At 35.7% G+C, this 18,983-nt stretch overlaps 1 protein-coding gene across 2 annotated transcripts in view; it reads right to left on the bottom strand.

Annotated features, from left to right (window-relative positions):
* Nucleotides 1–18,983, bottom strand: part of JAZF1 (JAZF zinc finger 1) — a 135,783-nt gene that overhangs the window by 51,374 nt on the left and 65,426 nt on the right. For both annotated transcript variants that reach the window (XR_014494265.1, XM_083378202.1), the window contains exon 2: nt 673–745. Coding sequence is in view for 1 of the 2 variants with exons in the window: in XM_083378202.1 (XP_083234328.1) it covers nt 673–745 (73 nt within the window). In the remaining variant the exon portion in view is untranslated. The remainder of the gene's footprint in view (nt 1–672; nt 746–18,983) is intronic.

Below are 18,983 nucleotides of genomic sequence, written 5' to 3'. Positions count from 1 at the left end.
AAAAAACTTGAAACCAAGGCATTATTGAATATCTTTCAGAATATTAGTACAAATGAACAGGAAGTTTAGAAGAGGATATACTAAAATGGGTGGCTATCAAGGGTGTTCATGGATGTGTGTGTCAAAACCAACCAAGACAGGAGCCACCACCAAGCAATCAAAACCCTATAACTTTTATTTTAATGTTGTGGGGACCATAGTGATTTTTTGATCCCCTCCCTCCAGGACACCCAGGTCTAATTACTTAATTAATATTAATTTTTATTAATACAAAAAAGCTATATAATCGTGGAATTGATGGACCCTTATTTGTAGGCCATGAAAGCCATTTCTAATCCTTTTGTCAAAATTCCCTGCCAAAATACTGCATTTTTTTTCTGAATTAGAAACAAAACCACTGTATTCTACTAAACTCGACAGACCTATTTTATCTACTAGTTTTTTAAAAAAATCCACAACCTTCCCCCCCCTTCCAAATTTGAAAGTAATTATGCTAGCCAAAACATCTGACGGGTTATGTTTGGAAGAAGCTACATTTATGCAACTCCAGAATTATAGACCTTAGTAAAATTGTTGGTATTCCTCTCCCATTTGAAATGTATTACAAGAAGTCCTTTAAGCAGACTTTATAAAAATGTACAGATATTTCCATTTATACACAGGATAGCTTACCTATTAATGTAACTGAGAGCAACGTATGTGGGTTGTTGTAATTCTTGTTTTTCTAATACACGTGGGTCCGTATCTGGAATTCAAAGTATACAAACGGATTAGGGTTTGTTGATTTACATCATACAGATTAAGCACACTTGAAACCTCTTTTCTCAAATCACATAGAGTGTGGACAAAGACAAAAATGTGTTTCACATCTATAGGAGGTATCCTATATACTTAAATAACTTTCATTAGCAATGAAAGGGAGTGCATGGAAAAAGGGTCAAGAATGCAAAATATAATGATCACTATTTTTTTATTAGCAGATATTAGTGAAAGAGATTTGTTTATTACAATGCTACACCAAACAAAAGCTTATTAAGGATTATTTAAAATGTTTTACTCTTTTTTAAAATATATTTTATTAATTTTTACAATAACAATCTTTAGTGCTTAGTGAACAATGTGTTGTCTGGGTTCATATATTTAAAAACAATCAATAATAATTAATGTCTATAATTAATCAACATGTTAATTGATAATATATTTCCTTGATCCTCTCTTCTTCCAGTAATATTCTCCCTTTGTCTACATTAAACAAATATAATTCGTAATACTTCTAATACATACATAGTTGGGTATAAACATTTCTCTATTATTTATACATATAACAATAACATCAACATATAACATCTTTTCTAATCAGCTTATGTTTCAATTGGATTTATAGAAGTCATCTTATTGAATCATTATATGTCCTGTTTTCAAGGTTCTTATTTAAGCTTAATTTCCCCTCAGTATTGAAACCACTCTTATCAATCATAATTTTCTCAAAATTCATTACCTTTGAATATCTAAACTTTTTATTCAAATACACTGTCTCAATATTTTTACATTACATGTATTATAAAAATATTATAATATTTATATATCTTATCCCTCTTACTATCGGGTCCCTGTTATGTCCAAGCTTTGTCTATTCTTTTAACCATGTTCAAACAAATATTTAATCATATAATACACTATCTAGCAATCTTACTGTAGGACCTCTTTATATCCAAAATTTATATTTTTAACCATATTCAAACAGGTGTTTAGTCATATAGTATTCCATCTGGTAAGTTGAATCACATGTTTTAAATCTAATTCTAATCTTCTTTTGCCAGGTCACTTTCCAAATCAATAAATTTATCTTTTATTTTTGTAGATATTGTTGGGGATAAAAAAGACAAATTAAGTAGAATATTTGTTTTTTGTCTTCCATGCTTTAATGATTCTCCTGACAGCTCTTTAATCCATTTTATTAAGTCTTCTTTTTTGTCCTCAAGTTTGTTTTGAAGTCCTGGAAGATAAAACATCTTTTTTATTTCCTTTGTTGTAGCAAACTTTTGAGGATTTTCTTTTGTTTGAATTAGGGTGTAGTTCTCTTCATTTGTAGCTTTCATATTTAAGTCATTTTCCTCTGATTTGTATTCTATTATCTGATTTATTTGTTCATTCTTTATCATCATTTTTTGAGTGTTGTTTGTGAGTTTAGGTTAGAGATATGTTCATTTATGTTATCAAAGTTGTTTTTAATCTCATCATGATTTAAGATAATTGTCATTTGAATCTGTTGCAGCATTGCATTCCCCCCCCCCCCCGGAATGTATTTGCTTTGTCTTGAGTCATTATTCCTGCAGATCTCTGATGTTCCACACTGGGGTCTTCAGGAGGAGGTGTTGGGTGTGGCTTTGTCACTTTTAGGTAGATATACAACATCCATTTTGTCTTCCTCCTCTAAGTAGTCTTTTTAATTAGCTTTATCAAACCAGCCCATCTTAAAATTCAAACAACCAAATCTTATGTAGTTCTTATCTTTATATATGGCTTTTGTAATCCAATATGTTTCCAATTATCAAAGCACCATTGAAAACAGTGTTTTGTAAAAGTACTTCTTTTCAGGGATCTTATGATTATCAGCCAGCCAAGATTTCTGTTCATAGTGTTTAACCACCTGAAAGCTTTCCAGTAATGTTCCCTTTAGAAGATTAGCCAAAACCCAATGTTCTTCTTTCTCCGCAAACAGTTCTTAAACTTAAAAATGCAGCTTGTTGTTGTTGTTGTTAGTTGCGAAGTCGTGTCCAACCCATCGTGACCCCATGGACAATGTTCCTCCAGGCCTTCCTGTCCTCTACCATCTTCTGGAGTCCATTTAAGCTCACGCCTACTGCTTCAGTGACTCCATCCACCCACCTCATTCTCTGTCTTCCTCCTCTTCTATTGCCCTCAATCTTTCCCAGAAGTGTGTTTATAATCCCAGAAGGTCAGCAGTTTCTAAACATATATAGTTTCTCTCTTTATTAGATAGCACAATGCTTTGTTTTCAGCTGTTTTTTTTTACTATTTCTGGGTATCTTGCCAAATTCTGAGTCAATGCAGCTATAGTTTTCTCTAATTCTCCACTAGATGTCAGTAGCTGTTCATTTTTGAACTTTTAAAGCAAAGAATTATTATTATTGTTGTTGTTGTTATTTCATAATTTCATCAATACTTTTTCAGTTATGGAATTTTAACAGTTTTCTTAGTTTTCAAATTTGTCCAGACTGTAGTATTTTTAACCTCATTTCAATATATTTCCCCCCCATAAGAGTTTAATTTGGCACTTCCATCTATGGGAGGGGTGGGGTATAGTTCTCTTCCTTCTCGCTTTGGGAGAATTTTTGCTTCTTGGGGATCTTTTCCATGAAATCAGATACAAAATAGGAGAGAGAATATCAAATTCCTCACCCAGTTTCAAGCACACTTCAGGGTCCTACTTTCTTGCAAAGCAGGCACCCAATGATCATTGAATAAAGTTTGGTCATTTTTCCTCAAAAATGAGCTTCTTTCTTTGGATGAAAATTCCATGACAATTACATTTCAAGTGTCATAAGTTTGCAAGCTGCAGAAAAAGCCATATATTTTTTAATAACAGATAGAAAAAGCACAGTGCCATCAAGATTTATAGGATTATAAAAAATATCTATATGGCCAAAACAAACAAGCCAAAAAATGAACAAATTTAATTTAATTTAATTTAATTTATTTAATTTCTATACCGCCCTTCTCCCTAAGGGACTCAGGGCGGTTCACAGGGCATATATAAATAAGTATACAAAAATTAAAAGAAAATTAAACCATGCCCAAATTAAAATATAACAATAGTGAAATAAAAACCAATTAAAAACCCAAATACCCCTTCAGGCCAGACCAGCTAACTCAAACAGATGGGTCTTCAACCCGCAATGGAAGGATCGGAGGTCCGATGCCATCCGGAGCTCAACCGGCAGTTGGTTCCATAGTGCCGGGGCACCCACAGAGAAGGCCCTCCCCCTGGGGGCCACCAGTCGACATTCCCTGACTGGAGGCACCCTGAGGAGGCCCTCTCTGTGGGCACGCACAGGGCGGAGGGGAGTTGACGCTGGCAGCAGGTGGTCCTCGAGGTATCCCGGACCCATGCCATGTAAGGACTTAAAGATCATAACCAAGACCTTGAACCTCACCCGGAAGACAACTGGCAACCAATGCAGCTCGCGGAGCAAAGGTGTAACATGGGAGTACCGGGAAACTCCCAAGACAACTCTCGCGGCCGCATTCTGTACCAGTTGGAGCCTCCGAGTGGTCTTCAAGGGAAGCCCCATGTAGAGAGCATTACAGTAGTCTAGGCGAGAGGTCACGAGTGCATGAGTGACCGTACACAGGGCATCCCGGTCCAGATAGGGCCGCAACTGGCGCACCAGGCGAACCTGGGCGAAAGCCCCCCTAGTCACAGCTACTACATGATCTTCCAGAGTAAGTCGTGAATCTAGGAGGACTCCCAAGTTGCGAGCCCTATCCATGGGGGGGGTAACAGCTCACCCCCCATAGAAAGGGATGGAACATTTTGAATGTCCCGGGATGCCAGAATGTACAGCCACTCAGTCTTGTCAGGGTTGAGTTGAAGTCTGTTCCTCCCCATCCAGACCCTAACCGCCTCCAGGCAACGGGACATCACAGCGAGGGCATCACTGGGGTGGTTTGGGGTCGAAATAAAAAGTTGGGTATCATCAGCATATTGATGATACCCAACTCCAAAACCACGAATGATCTCACCCAGCGGTTTCATGTAGATGTTGAACAGGAGAGGCAAGAGAACCGACCCCTGAGGAACTCCACCTAGGGGCCGATCTCTGCCCCCCTGCCAACACCAACTGCGAGCGTCCCAGGAGATAGGAGGAGAACCACTGAAGAACTGTGCCTCCCACTCCCAATCCCCTGAGACGCCGCAGCAAGATACCATAATATTTGTACCATAATGTACCATAATATTTCAATATGTTACAAATTGTGTTTCTATATTATAGAAATATTGCACATCTGACTCTACTAAAAGTTTTTAGTTTGGTTATCTATAGAATGATGTGATTTCTTGGGAATACTGGAAAAACTCTTGGTTCAATGAACGCAAGAGACGTTGCAATTTTTATAGGAATACAGATAGAATTGCATTATCTGTTCCACTAATGAATAGAGTGGCTCTATTTTTAACTAAAAAAACCCTCATTCAGTTAATGAGACAGAATAGTCTAATTTAAAAAAAATGCCTCTTTACTTGCAATATTATTATTTTTTAAATTCTTTTTGGTTCCAAAAGATTATCTGTGGATTACTGTCTAAATTTGAACTTAAAATTAAGTATGCACATATAAGTGTGACTACAGAAATGAACATGTGGCCCACAGACACATCCAATTTGGAAAAGGGAAACAAAGAGAGAAATCATTTGTCACCAAAATTGATTTTCCAGTCTGAAAGAACAATTATTGTAATAAAAGCAAATCTTGTGTGCTAGTCTTATTATTTTGCAACACAAATGCAAAGCAGAGTATTTGAAGACATAAATGTAAATAGTACTGAATTAGACCATTATATCTATATAATCTTATTGACAAACAATAGCTCATCAGAATTACAATATTATTGGTAATGATATGAAGTGATTTAAATGAAAAGGGGTGTCTGTGTCAGCAAACTAGTTTTGAGCAAGTATGTCATCTTGCTGTTTTTCATTTGTTGGACTTCAACATGAATGGTGTGGGCTGTATTAGGGATTTTCATGGGTCATGTTAGAAATTCTCCACAGAGTTACAGGGTTAACATATTGCACACAAATACTTTAAGCTAGAAGTCCTCTCCAGATATTCTTTATTTATGTTTTCATCCTCCAAATGAATATGGTAGGCCAGTAGCAAAGGACGATTGACTTTTATAAGCCAAAATATCTGAGCATGAGGTTGATAATCTCTGCTTTAAGACTATTCTATTCTAATGGAAGACAGTTCATTATTAGCAGACAAAATGAGAAATTTTACAAATTTACGATTGTACAAGTAGGATTTTTACTAAACATCTTTCATCAATTGTATTTTGACAAATACCAGATTGCAACAAACTCTTTCTCAAATATTTTTCAAAGCCTCAAATTATTCTTTCAGGATAAGTGACCTCTTATATTCAAATGTAATAAAATCAATTAGAGAATGATACTACAGAAAAAAAAGAATACACCACCCCCATCTATTTTTTTAACCAGGTTATAAATTTCAAGAATTTGTAGTATAGTTTTAACATATACAACTGTAAAGGAAGAAAAATCAGCATATAGTTAATGGTGTCTCCAAGATCGTATTGCCAAAATTTGGCAGTAAATTATTAATTTGTTGGAGTAATTTTTCTTCCAAAAGGAGAATTCCAAAAGGTCCTAAAGGAGCATTATATCATTAGATCTATAAATTAAATGAACATTTCTATCCCACATTTTTGTGGCCATTATGTCATTGCCATACTATTTGATTTAAAATATAATGCAGGCATGGAATTTATATTGAAACTGTAGTGATTGCTTCTTTAAAAATATAAAGGTCATGATGACCATTGTGACCAACTACAAATGAAGATGAAAAAGGCAAAAATGATTATTCATAAAATTATTCAGCATTTTTTCTCTTTGAGTAAATTGATTAGAAATGTGAAAATATCTAATGCATTTAGTTCTTAAACTTGAGTATCTGGAATTTGATGAGAAAGCAAAACAAAATGAGAGCAAACAAATGAACAACATTAGTAACAACAACAAAAAAATACAAAAATCCCACCTTTCTAAAACTAGCATATGAATGCATATACTTTTTAATCTTCCTACCTAAAATTTTTAATGGCATTGGTACCTGGCTTATCCTTATTCATCAGAGATAACAAGGTCTGGAAAAATTACTAGCAAATGACTGCTTATGGGAAATATCAGTAGTGGCCACATTAGGAGCTTCCAAGGGATTTCCTGCCTTCTTTCTTGATGATATCTTGCTTACATCCTATCCTTGCTTACATCCTGCTCCCATTTCTTCAGTACTAGGTTTTCTCTGTTCTGGACTATGTTACCACCCATTCTTCCTGTGTTTATCCTTTTACAATTATTCACACATGCCACTTCTTGTCCCTTTCTCTGGATTCTCCACCATATTGTTTGCACTAAGTTTTCACAATAACTACCAGAAATGTATTGTATGCAATCTTGTCTCTGTTTCTCTGACTTGCAGTAAGTTATCACAGTAGAAGAAAGAAGTCAATTACTGGAAATACTTTTTTATACAAAATACAGACTGACTTAATAAATAGTCTAAAATAGATAAATAAAAATGATAAATCCAGGGCTTCAGCTTTTCTTAGCTAGTTAGTATTATTAACTGAGTATGGTTTTGAGAAAACGGGAAGTGTCATAAACTGTCATAAAATGTGATCAAGTGACTGCAGGATGCTACAATCGGCTGTAAATAAATGTGGTTTATGTTGCCAAAGTTCAATCACATGATCCCAGATGGAGCCTGACAATTGGAACTTCAAATCCAGGCGGTAAGTGCCCTTTTTGGGGGGACCGCTGTAACTTCAAACATTTGCTAAGAAAGCAGTCATAAACTATCGATACTAGCATCACACATGAGGAGGCAAGTACATAATGCCAGCATTTATGTGATGACTTCCCTGCCCACAGGTCAATGCTTTGACATCATCAGTTTGCTGCAGATGCACTGGAACAAATTATAATAGTTGCTGTTATTCTTTGAAAAATTTGAATTGCAGTATATTTTGGCTGTGAACTAAAGAAAACTCCTAAAAAGACTTATCCTAAACTAGCATATCTATTTTTCATATTCATGAAATTCTGATCTCAGATCAATTACTAATCATTCATTTATGAAGATTCTTACATTGTAATATATTCTGGTGGTCTGCAATATGTTACAATATCTTGTATATACAGTATATCTTCCTTGTTTTTTATACCCTTTACATGTTCCTACTAGCAGGATACATATTGATTTGAGGTCCTGAACTCAGTCGCTCATGCCCTGCTCAGCTTTGATTGGATTATTGCAACACACTGCACATGAGATTACTCTTCAAGCGTATGCGGAAGCTACAAGTGGTAGAAGCAGCATGGACAGTTTTGGGGGTTCTAGGGTTTAATACCACTGTTGCACTGGCTGCCACTCTACTTGTGGATGCAATCCATGGTGTTTGTTATTATCTTTAAACTCCTTACATGGCATGGGTCAAGGTTACTTGAGGAACAATCTTATCTCACTGGAACTGGTCTGCCCCACCCATGCTGGCAGAGGAGGCATACTGTAGGCACACTGTCAGGCCTTCCTGCCCTTTGGAACATCTTACCCCTTGAAGTGATTGGCTCCCACACTTCTATAAAGACTGAAGTCCTGGCTCTACCAGATGGCTGGGGTTCCTAACAGGGGAGTATCACACTGGAGGTGATTAAAGAATTAAAAGACAATCCCACCTCTCCCATTGGGCATTCTCTTCCTTCCCTCCTGTCTTTTAACTATCAGTTGGTTACATTTAAAACCTTTGATAGCATAGGTCCAGAACTTCTGTGGAACCTTTTTTCTCCATTGGGATTGGCCACCCCATTCATGCTGGCAGAAGAGACCTATTCAGGATCCCATCAGCCAAGGAATTTCAGCTGGTATGATCCAGAAGAAGAGCATTTTCTGTCATGGTTCTTATCTTGCCACAAGACATAAGATCCACCTCTCTCTTTTAGCTTTCAGGAAAGTCTTTAAAACTTGGCTATTCCAGCTTGTATGAGATTCTGAAGGAGAAACTGTGGCTCATGGTGGTTAGTACACAATTAGAGAAGGCACCCCCATGCATCCCCTCCAAACCCTTGTTTTTTATTTGTTTTAATGTTTTTGTAATTTTATTTTTATAATTATTAAATGTTCATGTTATCTTGATTCAAGATACCTGAACCACATTGTAAGATTCAGTCACCTGAACCACTATGTGGCAGAAAATAAATTTAATCAATCCAGCAATAAATAATAAAGAGATGTAAATGGTTTAGTTAACGTTTCTTCATGGAATATTTCTCCTACTTTGGTGAGTGCTATGTTCCTCTCTATAAACTGCCTGTATCCTTCTCCAATATTGATCACATGACTATCTATCTTCTGGCCAACTGGGGGCAATGCAAATTTCTTTACCACATGGCCTTCAATTCACTTTCATGGTTCTGCCTACTCAGCTCTCCAACTTTATTTTATGTACTCAGAAGAGCTGTGTCAGCTGCATGGAGAACAATCTGAGGCCACTGATATTTAAACTTCAGGATAAAACATGCAGCTTCCTCAGATGGTATCTATTAGAGGAAAATGGCATCTCTTCAGTGAGGTTCTTAGTTAAGCTAAAAGTATTTACAGTGCATTTACAGTGGTGTGTTGATGTAAGCATAGATTCTGCAGCTGACCATAATTTAATCCAATTAATTATGGATTGTTTTTATATGTTTGCATATTGGGGTTAACTTGTTTTTATTGGTTTTTATCTGTTTTGAATTATCCACAGTCAATTCAATGAGATGGGCAGCTTATCAAATCAATAATAAGAATAAACAGGTTAATGATTATAATATCAGAGATATTCCTGAATTTTGGAAATTTCTGAATAGGAGAAAATACTGTGCAGCAAAAAAATTACACTTACCTTCTAGCACTTGTTAAATATAATGAAAGAAAACTTGCCTTTGTAAGGTCTTCCTAAAATAATGAAAGAAAACTTGCCTTTGCAAAGTCTTCATAAGATAATCTCCTTCTCTCTCTCTCTCTCTATTTCTCTCTTTCATATGGTCAACCAACTTACAAATGGTGACTCCTGCACAAATAAAACTCCAAATACAAACCCCATCAATTCTATCCCCTAACGGCAACAATTAAACAAACTATTTGACATGCTTCATATCACTCTGAGCCCCTATATCTATTGGCAAAACCATGTTTTCACAGTCTTTTCAAAGAATATTAAGTCAGGGGCCAATCTTATCTCCATGGATAATGTTCCACTGATAATGTTCCACTGAGAAAGAGGCACAACAGGGAAGTCCCTTCTTCTTGGAGGTTTAGATGGACCTCCTTAAGAAAAGATATCTATAATATACTGTGCTTCCCCACTGTGGTGGGTTGGGTAGAGGTAACTGAGAAAGGATGGTCCTTCAAATAACCTGGTCCCAAGCCATATACTGTAGGGCTTTAAAGATGACAGTCAGTATCTGGCAACCAGTGCAGCTCCCATAAGAGAGAGATTACATGTGTGTTGTTCCTTGAACAACATTGTGCAGGCTGCCAAATTTTGAACCAACAAAAGCTTCTGGATATTTTTTAAAGGGCAAGCTCACGTAGAGCACATTTTCTATGAAATTCCATGTTCAGAGGGTCACGTTGTTGCATTTATTAATATAAATATTGCCATACCTTTTATTATACAATTATTTCTCTAATAGCTGGCAGCCGCCCTGAAATTAAATCTCAAAGTCAGATATTGAAAAGGGATTTTTCCCCACAAGATGTTTCCAGACTAAGAAATATGGATAGCCAGAAAAATATTCAAAGAGGAAAGTAGCAGTAGAAGCTTCTACAACATCCAGAAATAAAGGAAGCTCAAACAAATGCAAAAGAAATCCCTTTGAAAGTAAATCAGGAAAACAAACCAATTTTTCAAAGCAAATTTCAGCACAATATTAATCAAAAATGTCTTGCTATTAAGAACTTTTAAATCAGGAGGAAGTGATTGATTTTAACAATTTTCTATTGTTTTACTAGTAGGAGCTTTTCACATATAATACAGTGTAAAAATGTGATTCTCTTAAACATGAGATCTGAACAATAAATACAGCATTGCAGCAGTATTGCAGTACTTCTGTGTCATTGCAGTTTATCTCCCTCTTGTTTTATTTCTTATTTTTTTCTGTTCTTCATAATAATCTACAGGAAAAAGCAATTGCATTTGGTGAAGACAAATAGTGATTACTTATATTTATAAATACATATACATATACGTATGTATACATGATAAGACTACTAAATCAAAGCTACTTCTTCTTCAAGCCAGCATGAATTCAACTGGTGCTGGTCCTATACTGACATCTTGCGGTCAGCAATTCTATAACATAGAAAATAGAAATGCCATTTATTACCCACAGAAAAAAAATCTACCATTTACCTACATGGCAATTTTCCTCAAATTATGTTTTGCAATAGAAAATTGTAATAGCAGTCTATCATTATTTCAGCATTAAAGTATATATTGGCAGTTGATATTTTTCCCCCACAGTTTTTCTAATGTTTCAATTCAATATAAACTCATGATAGGACTAAATCCCACTTAATTTAATTAGGGTTTTTTGTTTTTTATTAATCCCATTTATATCCCGCCCTTCTCCGAAGACTCAGGGCAGCTTACAATCTAAAGCACAAATCAATGTGCTTAGCAATAGCCTTCATTCTATGTATATGTCTGCTTATTAGGGCTTTCGGGGGGCCCCAAGCGGCATTATTACAAAGTCAGCTTATTGCCCCCAACAATCTGGGTCCTCATTTTACCTACCTCGGAAGGATGGAAGGCTGAGTCAACCTTGAGCCTGGTGGGACTCGAACCTGCACTAATTGCAGGCAGCTGGTGTTACTTAAGGAGGCATTAGCCCACTGCTCCACCAAGGCAAAGTAACCATTGTTACTTTGAGTAACAATGTTATCTTAAATTTTCCTGGTGCATAGTTGCCTTCATCATATGCCCTTAAAACTGAATTGTCTTGGCAGAAAAAAATATATACCAATATGCTTGGGATTTAGGGAAAAGAAACAATACATATAGGGTTATGAACAAAGTAATTGTTGGATGTGTTTTTATCAAAAACCTAACAATCAGAATGTGCAGGAATCCTGGTAAGCGTTTTGAAGAACCCCGTAATAGGGAATCATAGATTTACTTACGTGAATAAAACTTTTTTGGCTAAATGGCCCCTGCTTTGCTGGAAGACCAGTTGCTAGTCTTTTCCTTTATGTGAAGCATATTGTCATCAGAAGTTTTTAATTTCCACAAGATAGGCAAACTTTTAACACAGGTTATAAGCACATTTTTCAAAAGAGCTGTTTCACAAAATGTAAGACTTTACAAAACATTGCGGTCCTATTGTTTGAAAGTGGTTTCTTGTGGGTTTTGCAGACATTTAGGCTTAAAAAGTATACAGTATGTTCCCCAATTCAGCAAAGCATCCATGAGCTATGCACAGCCATAAAAGCTTTTGGATAATGGGAATCCAACTTATACCTCAAATGGTAACAAAACCATAACCATATCTACTAATTTATTAAGTATATTCACAGAACATTTTGTTACAGTTTGTGAAGTAAATTACATTACAAGTAACTATGTAACACTGAACATGATATGGAAGATATATATAAGATTATATTATCTGACTATTAACAATTAGAGTATCTGCATGACTCTCTTGTGGTTCTTCGATCAATAAGATAAATACACTTATATAGGGACATATTTGTTTGCCTGAGAGCACAGTAACAGCAAGAAGATTTTTAAAAAATACATTTTCTTTTAATATTATAAGAACTACCATTACAATTGTATAATTGTTAAGCTCCTGGTCAGTGTTAAGCCTTATAATATTTTTAAAGAACTATAAAAAATCCAACAATGAGACACATAAAAAAATTATACAACAAAAATCAATTTGCAGCATAGACTGCCAAGATAACAGTTCAAAAACATCTGCCAAACCATTTCCAATTACAGACTTTCTGAAAACAGAAGAGATGCGGGGTGCCTTGATGAGAAAAAGCAGTGTATATTCAAGTTAATCATCTGCTAGCATAAAATAGTAAGGTAAGTACTGTTTGTTAGGAATATGTCTAGGTAAGTAATGAGTGTTATTGCTTTCAGTTGTCATAGCACATGACATGTTTTGCAATAAGCCAAAGATATAATACATTTTGAACTTTTGTTTTGTCAAGCATTAACTGCTTAACATCTTAAATCATAAAACATCTTAAAATAACTTTCCAATAACTTTCAGAACTTTTTATTGCTAAAACAAAGCAGCCATTTATTCCTACTTTAATTTAAAAGTACATCTCTCTCTATTTTTAAGCTGAATATGAACTTTACAAACTATCTAAGTTGATCGTTTCCTAGAAATGTGCTCTTACTCATCAGACTTCATGTTTTTATTTATTTTTTAGCATCATAGCACATTCAAGTCCCACCAGGTTCGAGTCCCACCAGGTTCGAGTTCCACCAGGCTCAAGGTTGACTCAGCCTTCCATCCTTCCGAGGTAGGTAAAATGAGGACCCAGATTGTTGGGGGCAATTAAGCTGACTTTGTAATAATGCCGCTTGGGTGTGTGTGTGAAAGCCCTAATAAGCAGGCATATACATAGAATGAAGGCTACTGCTAAGCTTGTAAGCCGCCCTGAGTCTTCGGAGAAGGGCGGGATATAAATGGAATTAAAATAAATAAATAAAAATAATAAACCATAAATGAAAGTGAACAAACCACACAACATGCTATGCCAAAACCAAACAAATGATATTATCGGCTAGCCAAATGTGTGAGCATTTATTGTACTATAGATTTTTCTTGTACTATTAAGCTGAAGCTTGTTTACAAACATGCATGCATGCATACATACATACATATAACATGCTTCCAGTTCAGGATAAGCAATATTATACAAAGTTCAGTAAACAATAAAAAATAAGAACAAATAAATTTTCTGGATTTTGCACCGTAGTGCATAGCCAATGGATTGCAGAGCTCTGCACCCCACAGTTGATTTCGCCCTGCCAGGGGACCCTAAATGAGTCTGAAGTCGCCCCAGAGAGGCGCTGAAGAAAGAGGGGTGCCCCGATGATCACAGAATGACGGTGGTCATTCTGTTCAATCCAGGGGAAGCCCTCTAATCCGACAGCAGAAAGGTAGCTGCACACTAGCATCTAGCCCAAGCTACTTGCAGCCAAAGTCCAAGAGCACAAACAAGAATAGTGAACAGCGTGCTTGAAACTGGTGAGAGTATTGATCTTCTCTCGTCTCCTCTGTAACTTAGTCCTTGGGAAATATCCCCAAAGTAAAAAAACCTTGAAAGTGATGGGAGGAGACTACACCTCCCACTCCCTCATAGACAGAAGTGGCAAATTAGCCTTTAAAGAGGGGAAAAATATTGAAATCAAAGTTAAAATACTACAGTCTGGATAAATCTAGAAATTAACTGATAACATAATGTTGTCAAGCAATTAAGGAACTGAAGGTGGATAAAGCACCAGGTACGGATGGTTTGACTGCGGCCTATTACAAAAATTTGCAATTAGAGATGATAAAACCGTTAAAGGAACTGTTCCAGACAATCCAGAGGGGGGGAAAGGTGCCACCGTCTTGGAGAACAGCTTTTATTTCCCTGATTCCGAAGGAAGACCAAGATGCTACTCAAGTTAAAAATTATAGACCGATATCGCTTTTAAATACAGATTACAAGATATTTGCTAAGGTTTTGGCTAATAGGCTGATGAGGGTTCTGCAACAGATGATTCATGGGGACCAAACGGGGTTTATTAGTGGTAGGCAAATGAAAAATAATGTGAGGCATATAGTTGATGTGTTAGAGTTTTTGGAAAGGAACAACCACATCTCTGCGGCGCTAATTTTTCTACATGCCGAAAAAGCTTTTGATCAATTGAATTGGCAATTTTTGTTGAAAGTTTTAGACAAAATGGATTTTGGGGAAAATTTTTTGCAACCGATTAGGGCATTATATCAAAAACAAACTGCCCGAATTATAGTTAATAATAGCCTGACAGAGGCATGTAATATCGAGAAGGGCACAAGGCAAGGGTGTCCGTTATCGCCCTTGTTATTTGTGTTAACATTAGAGATATTATTGGTTAAAATACGGAATTCGGAAAAAATCAAGGGGATACAAATTAGAGATCAGGATTATAGATTGAGAGCATTCGCAGATGATCTGGTTGTTACAGTGACCCAGCCAGAGAACTCTGTTGTGGACCTGATGGAGATAATAACACAATATGGGAAGGTTTCTGGATTTAAAGTTAATATACAGAAAACCAAAATTTTGGCCAGAAATATGACAGTTTCGCAAAAGGCTCTCTTAGAAGGATTAACTGGATTTGAGATTGTTAAAAGGGTTAAATATTTGGGGGTGCTTTTGTCGCCCTCTAATACAAAGTTATATAAAAATAATTATGAAAAACTATGGGGGAAAATTCAAAAAGAATTGGAGAGTTGGGAAAAATTGCAATTGTCTTTGTTGGGACGGATTGCAGCAGTGAAAATGAATGTCCTGCCTAAATTTCTATTTTTATTTCAAATGATACCTATTCTTAAGAAAGACTCTAATTTGGAGGAATGGCAGCGAGGTATCAATAAATTTGTGTGGGCAGGGAAAAAGCCACGAGTCAAACTTAAGATTATGCAGGATACTCGTGAGAGAGGTGGCCTTAAAATGCCCAATTTTAAACTATATTATGAAGCTGCTGCATTAGTAGGAATAAGTGATTGGATTAATTTGACACAAGAGAGATTATTAAATCTTGAGGGCCATGATTTGTTGTTTGGCTGGCATGCATATTTGTTGTATGACAAGAAGGTAGACAATGTGTTTAGAGTGCATATTTTAAGACAGGCATTGCTGAGAGTTTGGAAGAAGTATAGACATAAGTTAGATTGCAAGATACCACTGTGGGCAATTCCAAAACACGCAATAGAAAATATACATGCTGGTTTCAAACATGATGTGACTACGTACAAGGAGATCCTAAGTTTGGAAAGAAATGTCTGGTGTTTGAAATCATATAGCCTCTTGCGAGAAGAGAAGGTTGTTCAAAACTGGTTTCAATATACTCAGTTACGGGCCAGGTGGAAAGAAGACCAGAAAAATGGTTTTACAATGACTGATGAAAATTTGATAAAGCAAATTAGAAATCAGGGTCCAGCACATATTAAACGGATATATCTTGCATTGATAGAGATTGACTCAGAAACAGAGCTTGTTAAGGATTGTATGATAAAATGGGCCCAGAACATCCAGGAAGTTATCACAATGGACACGTGGGAAAAGATTTGGGTGAGGAACGTAAAATTTACACAAGCTCAAAATCTAAGAGAGAATTTTTACAAAATGTTTTACAGATGGCATTTAGATCCTAAAAAGCTTGCAAGTATGTATCCGGATTATCAGCCTAAATGTTGGAGGTGTGGTGATGAAGATGCAACATATTTTCATATATGGTGGACATGTAAAAAGGTTAAGGCTTTTTGGATAAAAGTCTGGTGGAACATGCAGAAGATTTTTAAACAGAGGATAAAGTTTTGTCCGCAGCTTTTTTTGTTGGGAATAATTGCAGATGCTACAGTTGTGGACACCAAGTTGATGTTGAATTTAATAACGGCAGCAAGACTTTTGATAGGTCAGTATTGGAAGAAAGAGGAACTGCTGACTATAGAAGAGTGGACTTTAAAGGTTTCCGACCTGGCAGAGATGGCGAAGATTTCAGCCTATTTGAAAGATCACTCGCAAGAACGCTATATTATGGAATGGAGAAAATGGATTGAGTTTATCCAGAACAAGTATAGGGTTAAGAAGTTTTATGTAGCATTTGAATAAGTCTTCTTTCTTTTTTTTCTTTTTTTTATTTTAGTTTCTTTATATATATTTAATATTACTAAGGCTTGTTTTATCCTATATAAGCTAGAGAGTGATGGATTTTAGAGTTTATAGTTGTTAGTATATGATTGTTTATGATTGCTTTTTATATATATACCTTGTATTTAGCTCTGGGAAGTCGGGGGGGAGGGGGGGAGGGGGGAGAGGTGGGGGGGGAGAAGGGAGGGGGAGGGGTTTTTTAAAGGAAAATTGTATGTTAAAACTTTTCAATAAAAAAAAAAGCTGATCTGACTTCTGCATTTTTCTGTCACAATCACCTTTCATTCTGCTTTGTCCAAAACGTACTTGGAGCATTGGGTTGCACTTCAAGCTTTTTTAATAGGTGTTCACAGAATGTTTAGGTGTGACAGACAGGCACCCCAAAATGAAACTCTCTCTGAGGACAATTTCTGACTATTATATAAAAATAGTATTATAACATGGCAGCAACCTTTATTGGTTTACAATTGAATTTCAAGTATAGCCAATGAAAATGCTCAAGTAGTGCATTAGGAAAGTGATATGTCTTAATAACTTTACAAAATAAGGCAAAATAAGCAAGACTGCAGAGTATCTAAATTTTGCATTTATCATGGTTTGTGTGGGTAGGTTTATGGGATATCAAATACATCAAAGTATTTTTTAATTTGCTGAAACATGAGTGCATATGCATAGATAATTGAAAACTGTTTCATAACTACTATTTTAAAAGCATTTCATAAAAAGTCAGATGACAAAGAATGAATATTGTTTAAAATTTACATTTAGATTTAGAGTCTTGTTTACAGTCCTGGCAGAATATTCAATTTTAACATTGGTTATTTTGTCTTTTCATTCCCAATTCTATTGCTGGTTCTGGTGTTTCAGAGAATGGAAGTTTTGCACAAATTAACCAGGGCTTCTAAGCCAAGTAATACTTTTTTCTAAAAAATAAAAAAATAAAATAGAGATTGAATTCTGGAAATTGCACATTCCATTCCACCACAAAGCTAAACTAATTCAAATATTGACAAAGGAGCAATGAAGACTTTCAAGAAATCTCAAATTTGAAGCAGTTTTTTCAGTTTATAATATAATTTTCTTACCCTTTTACCCTTATCATGATTACTTTTTAAGTTATTATTTATTTGTGTCTTTGAATCACTGTTGACTTCTGACAATTTGCTTGGACAAATCCCTGCAGTTTTCTTGGCAAATTTTCAGGAGCTGCTTGCCCTAGAGCTCTGAGATGGCAACTGGCACCCAGCTGGCTTTGTGCTTTAACCACTACACCAAACTGGATCTTTTTAAAGTTATACTACATGCTATTGTTATGAATAGATTTTTATAAATAGTATAACAGTAAAACACAATGATGAAAGACTATCACACTTTCATTCCTTGCATTATAGGATTCCCTTACCTAATCACTATGAGGACAAGTTAGACAAGTTTGATCCAGTAGGTATGGATATTCTAATCCAGCCTTCTGTAGTCTGCTGCTCTCCAAATACATTGAGATTAGAGCTCCAGAATTCCCAACCAATGTGAGAATCCTGGAAATAATGCCAACTGGTTGAATAGCATCAAGATAAGGAAAGCTATTCTAAAATTATTCCAAATTACCTAGTAATAACCATACATTTTAGAGGGTGTTATATAGATCAGCTACCCAGAAGAGCTTTAGAGACATGGTGGAAATAACACTTTATATGCGGATCTGAAATATTAAGTTAAATGTATTCTGAGTACAATTCAAATAAATTACTTTCTGATATTCCCAGGTACCTGTTATCTTATTTTTTTTCCATGTTTCATGGTTGTGAAATGAATCACAGATAATACTATATTTCTGATGGTTTTGCAGACAGTAATGTTACTTTGCTACCTTCTGCAATTACAATGAAAGAGCAGCACATTAAAGGCTTAGGTGGAATGTCAGATATGAGCAACACAGTTTAATCTTGCCTCTGTGCTATTTTTTTCATTGAACTTTAAATCACAGTAAGTAATTTTACAGCCTGTCATCCTTCCACTCAGAAGATGCCAGTGTCAGTCATCCATCCATTCAACAGACGCATAACTACCTTCAAACAGCAGCTCTCTGAACTAAGGCCATAAACTCCTGTTTTGAAGAGCTTAACTGCCACTGTACCTATACATGAATTATAAATGTCCAGAGACAGAACAATTTTCAGATTTTTTCATATGCAATGCTTATATAGGAAAAACAACTGTGTTCACCAGTAATCATTGATTGATTGA

The sequence above is a fragment of the Vipera ursinii genome, assembly GCF_947247035.1.
Source record: "Vipera ursinii genome assembly, chromosome: Z".
Taxonomy (NCBI): domain Eukaryota; kingdom Metazoa; phylum Chordata; class Lepidosauria; order Squamata; family Viperidae; genus Vipera; species Vipera ursinii.
Note: the sequence above shows the minus strand (reverse complement) of the source record. Positions and strands in the feature narration are given on the sequence as shown.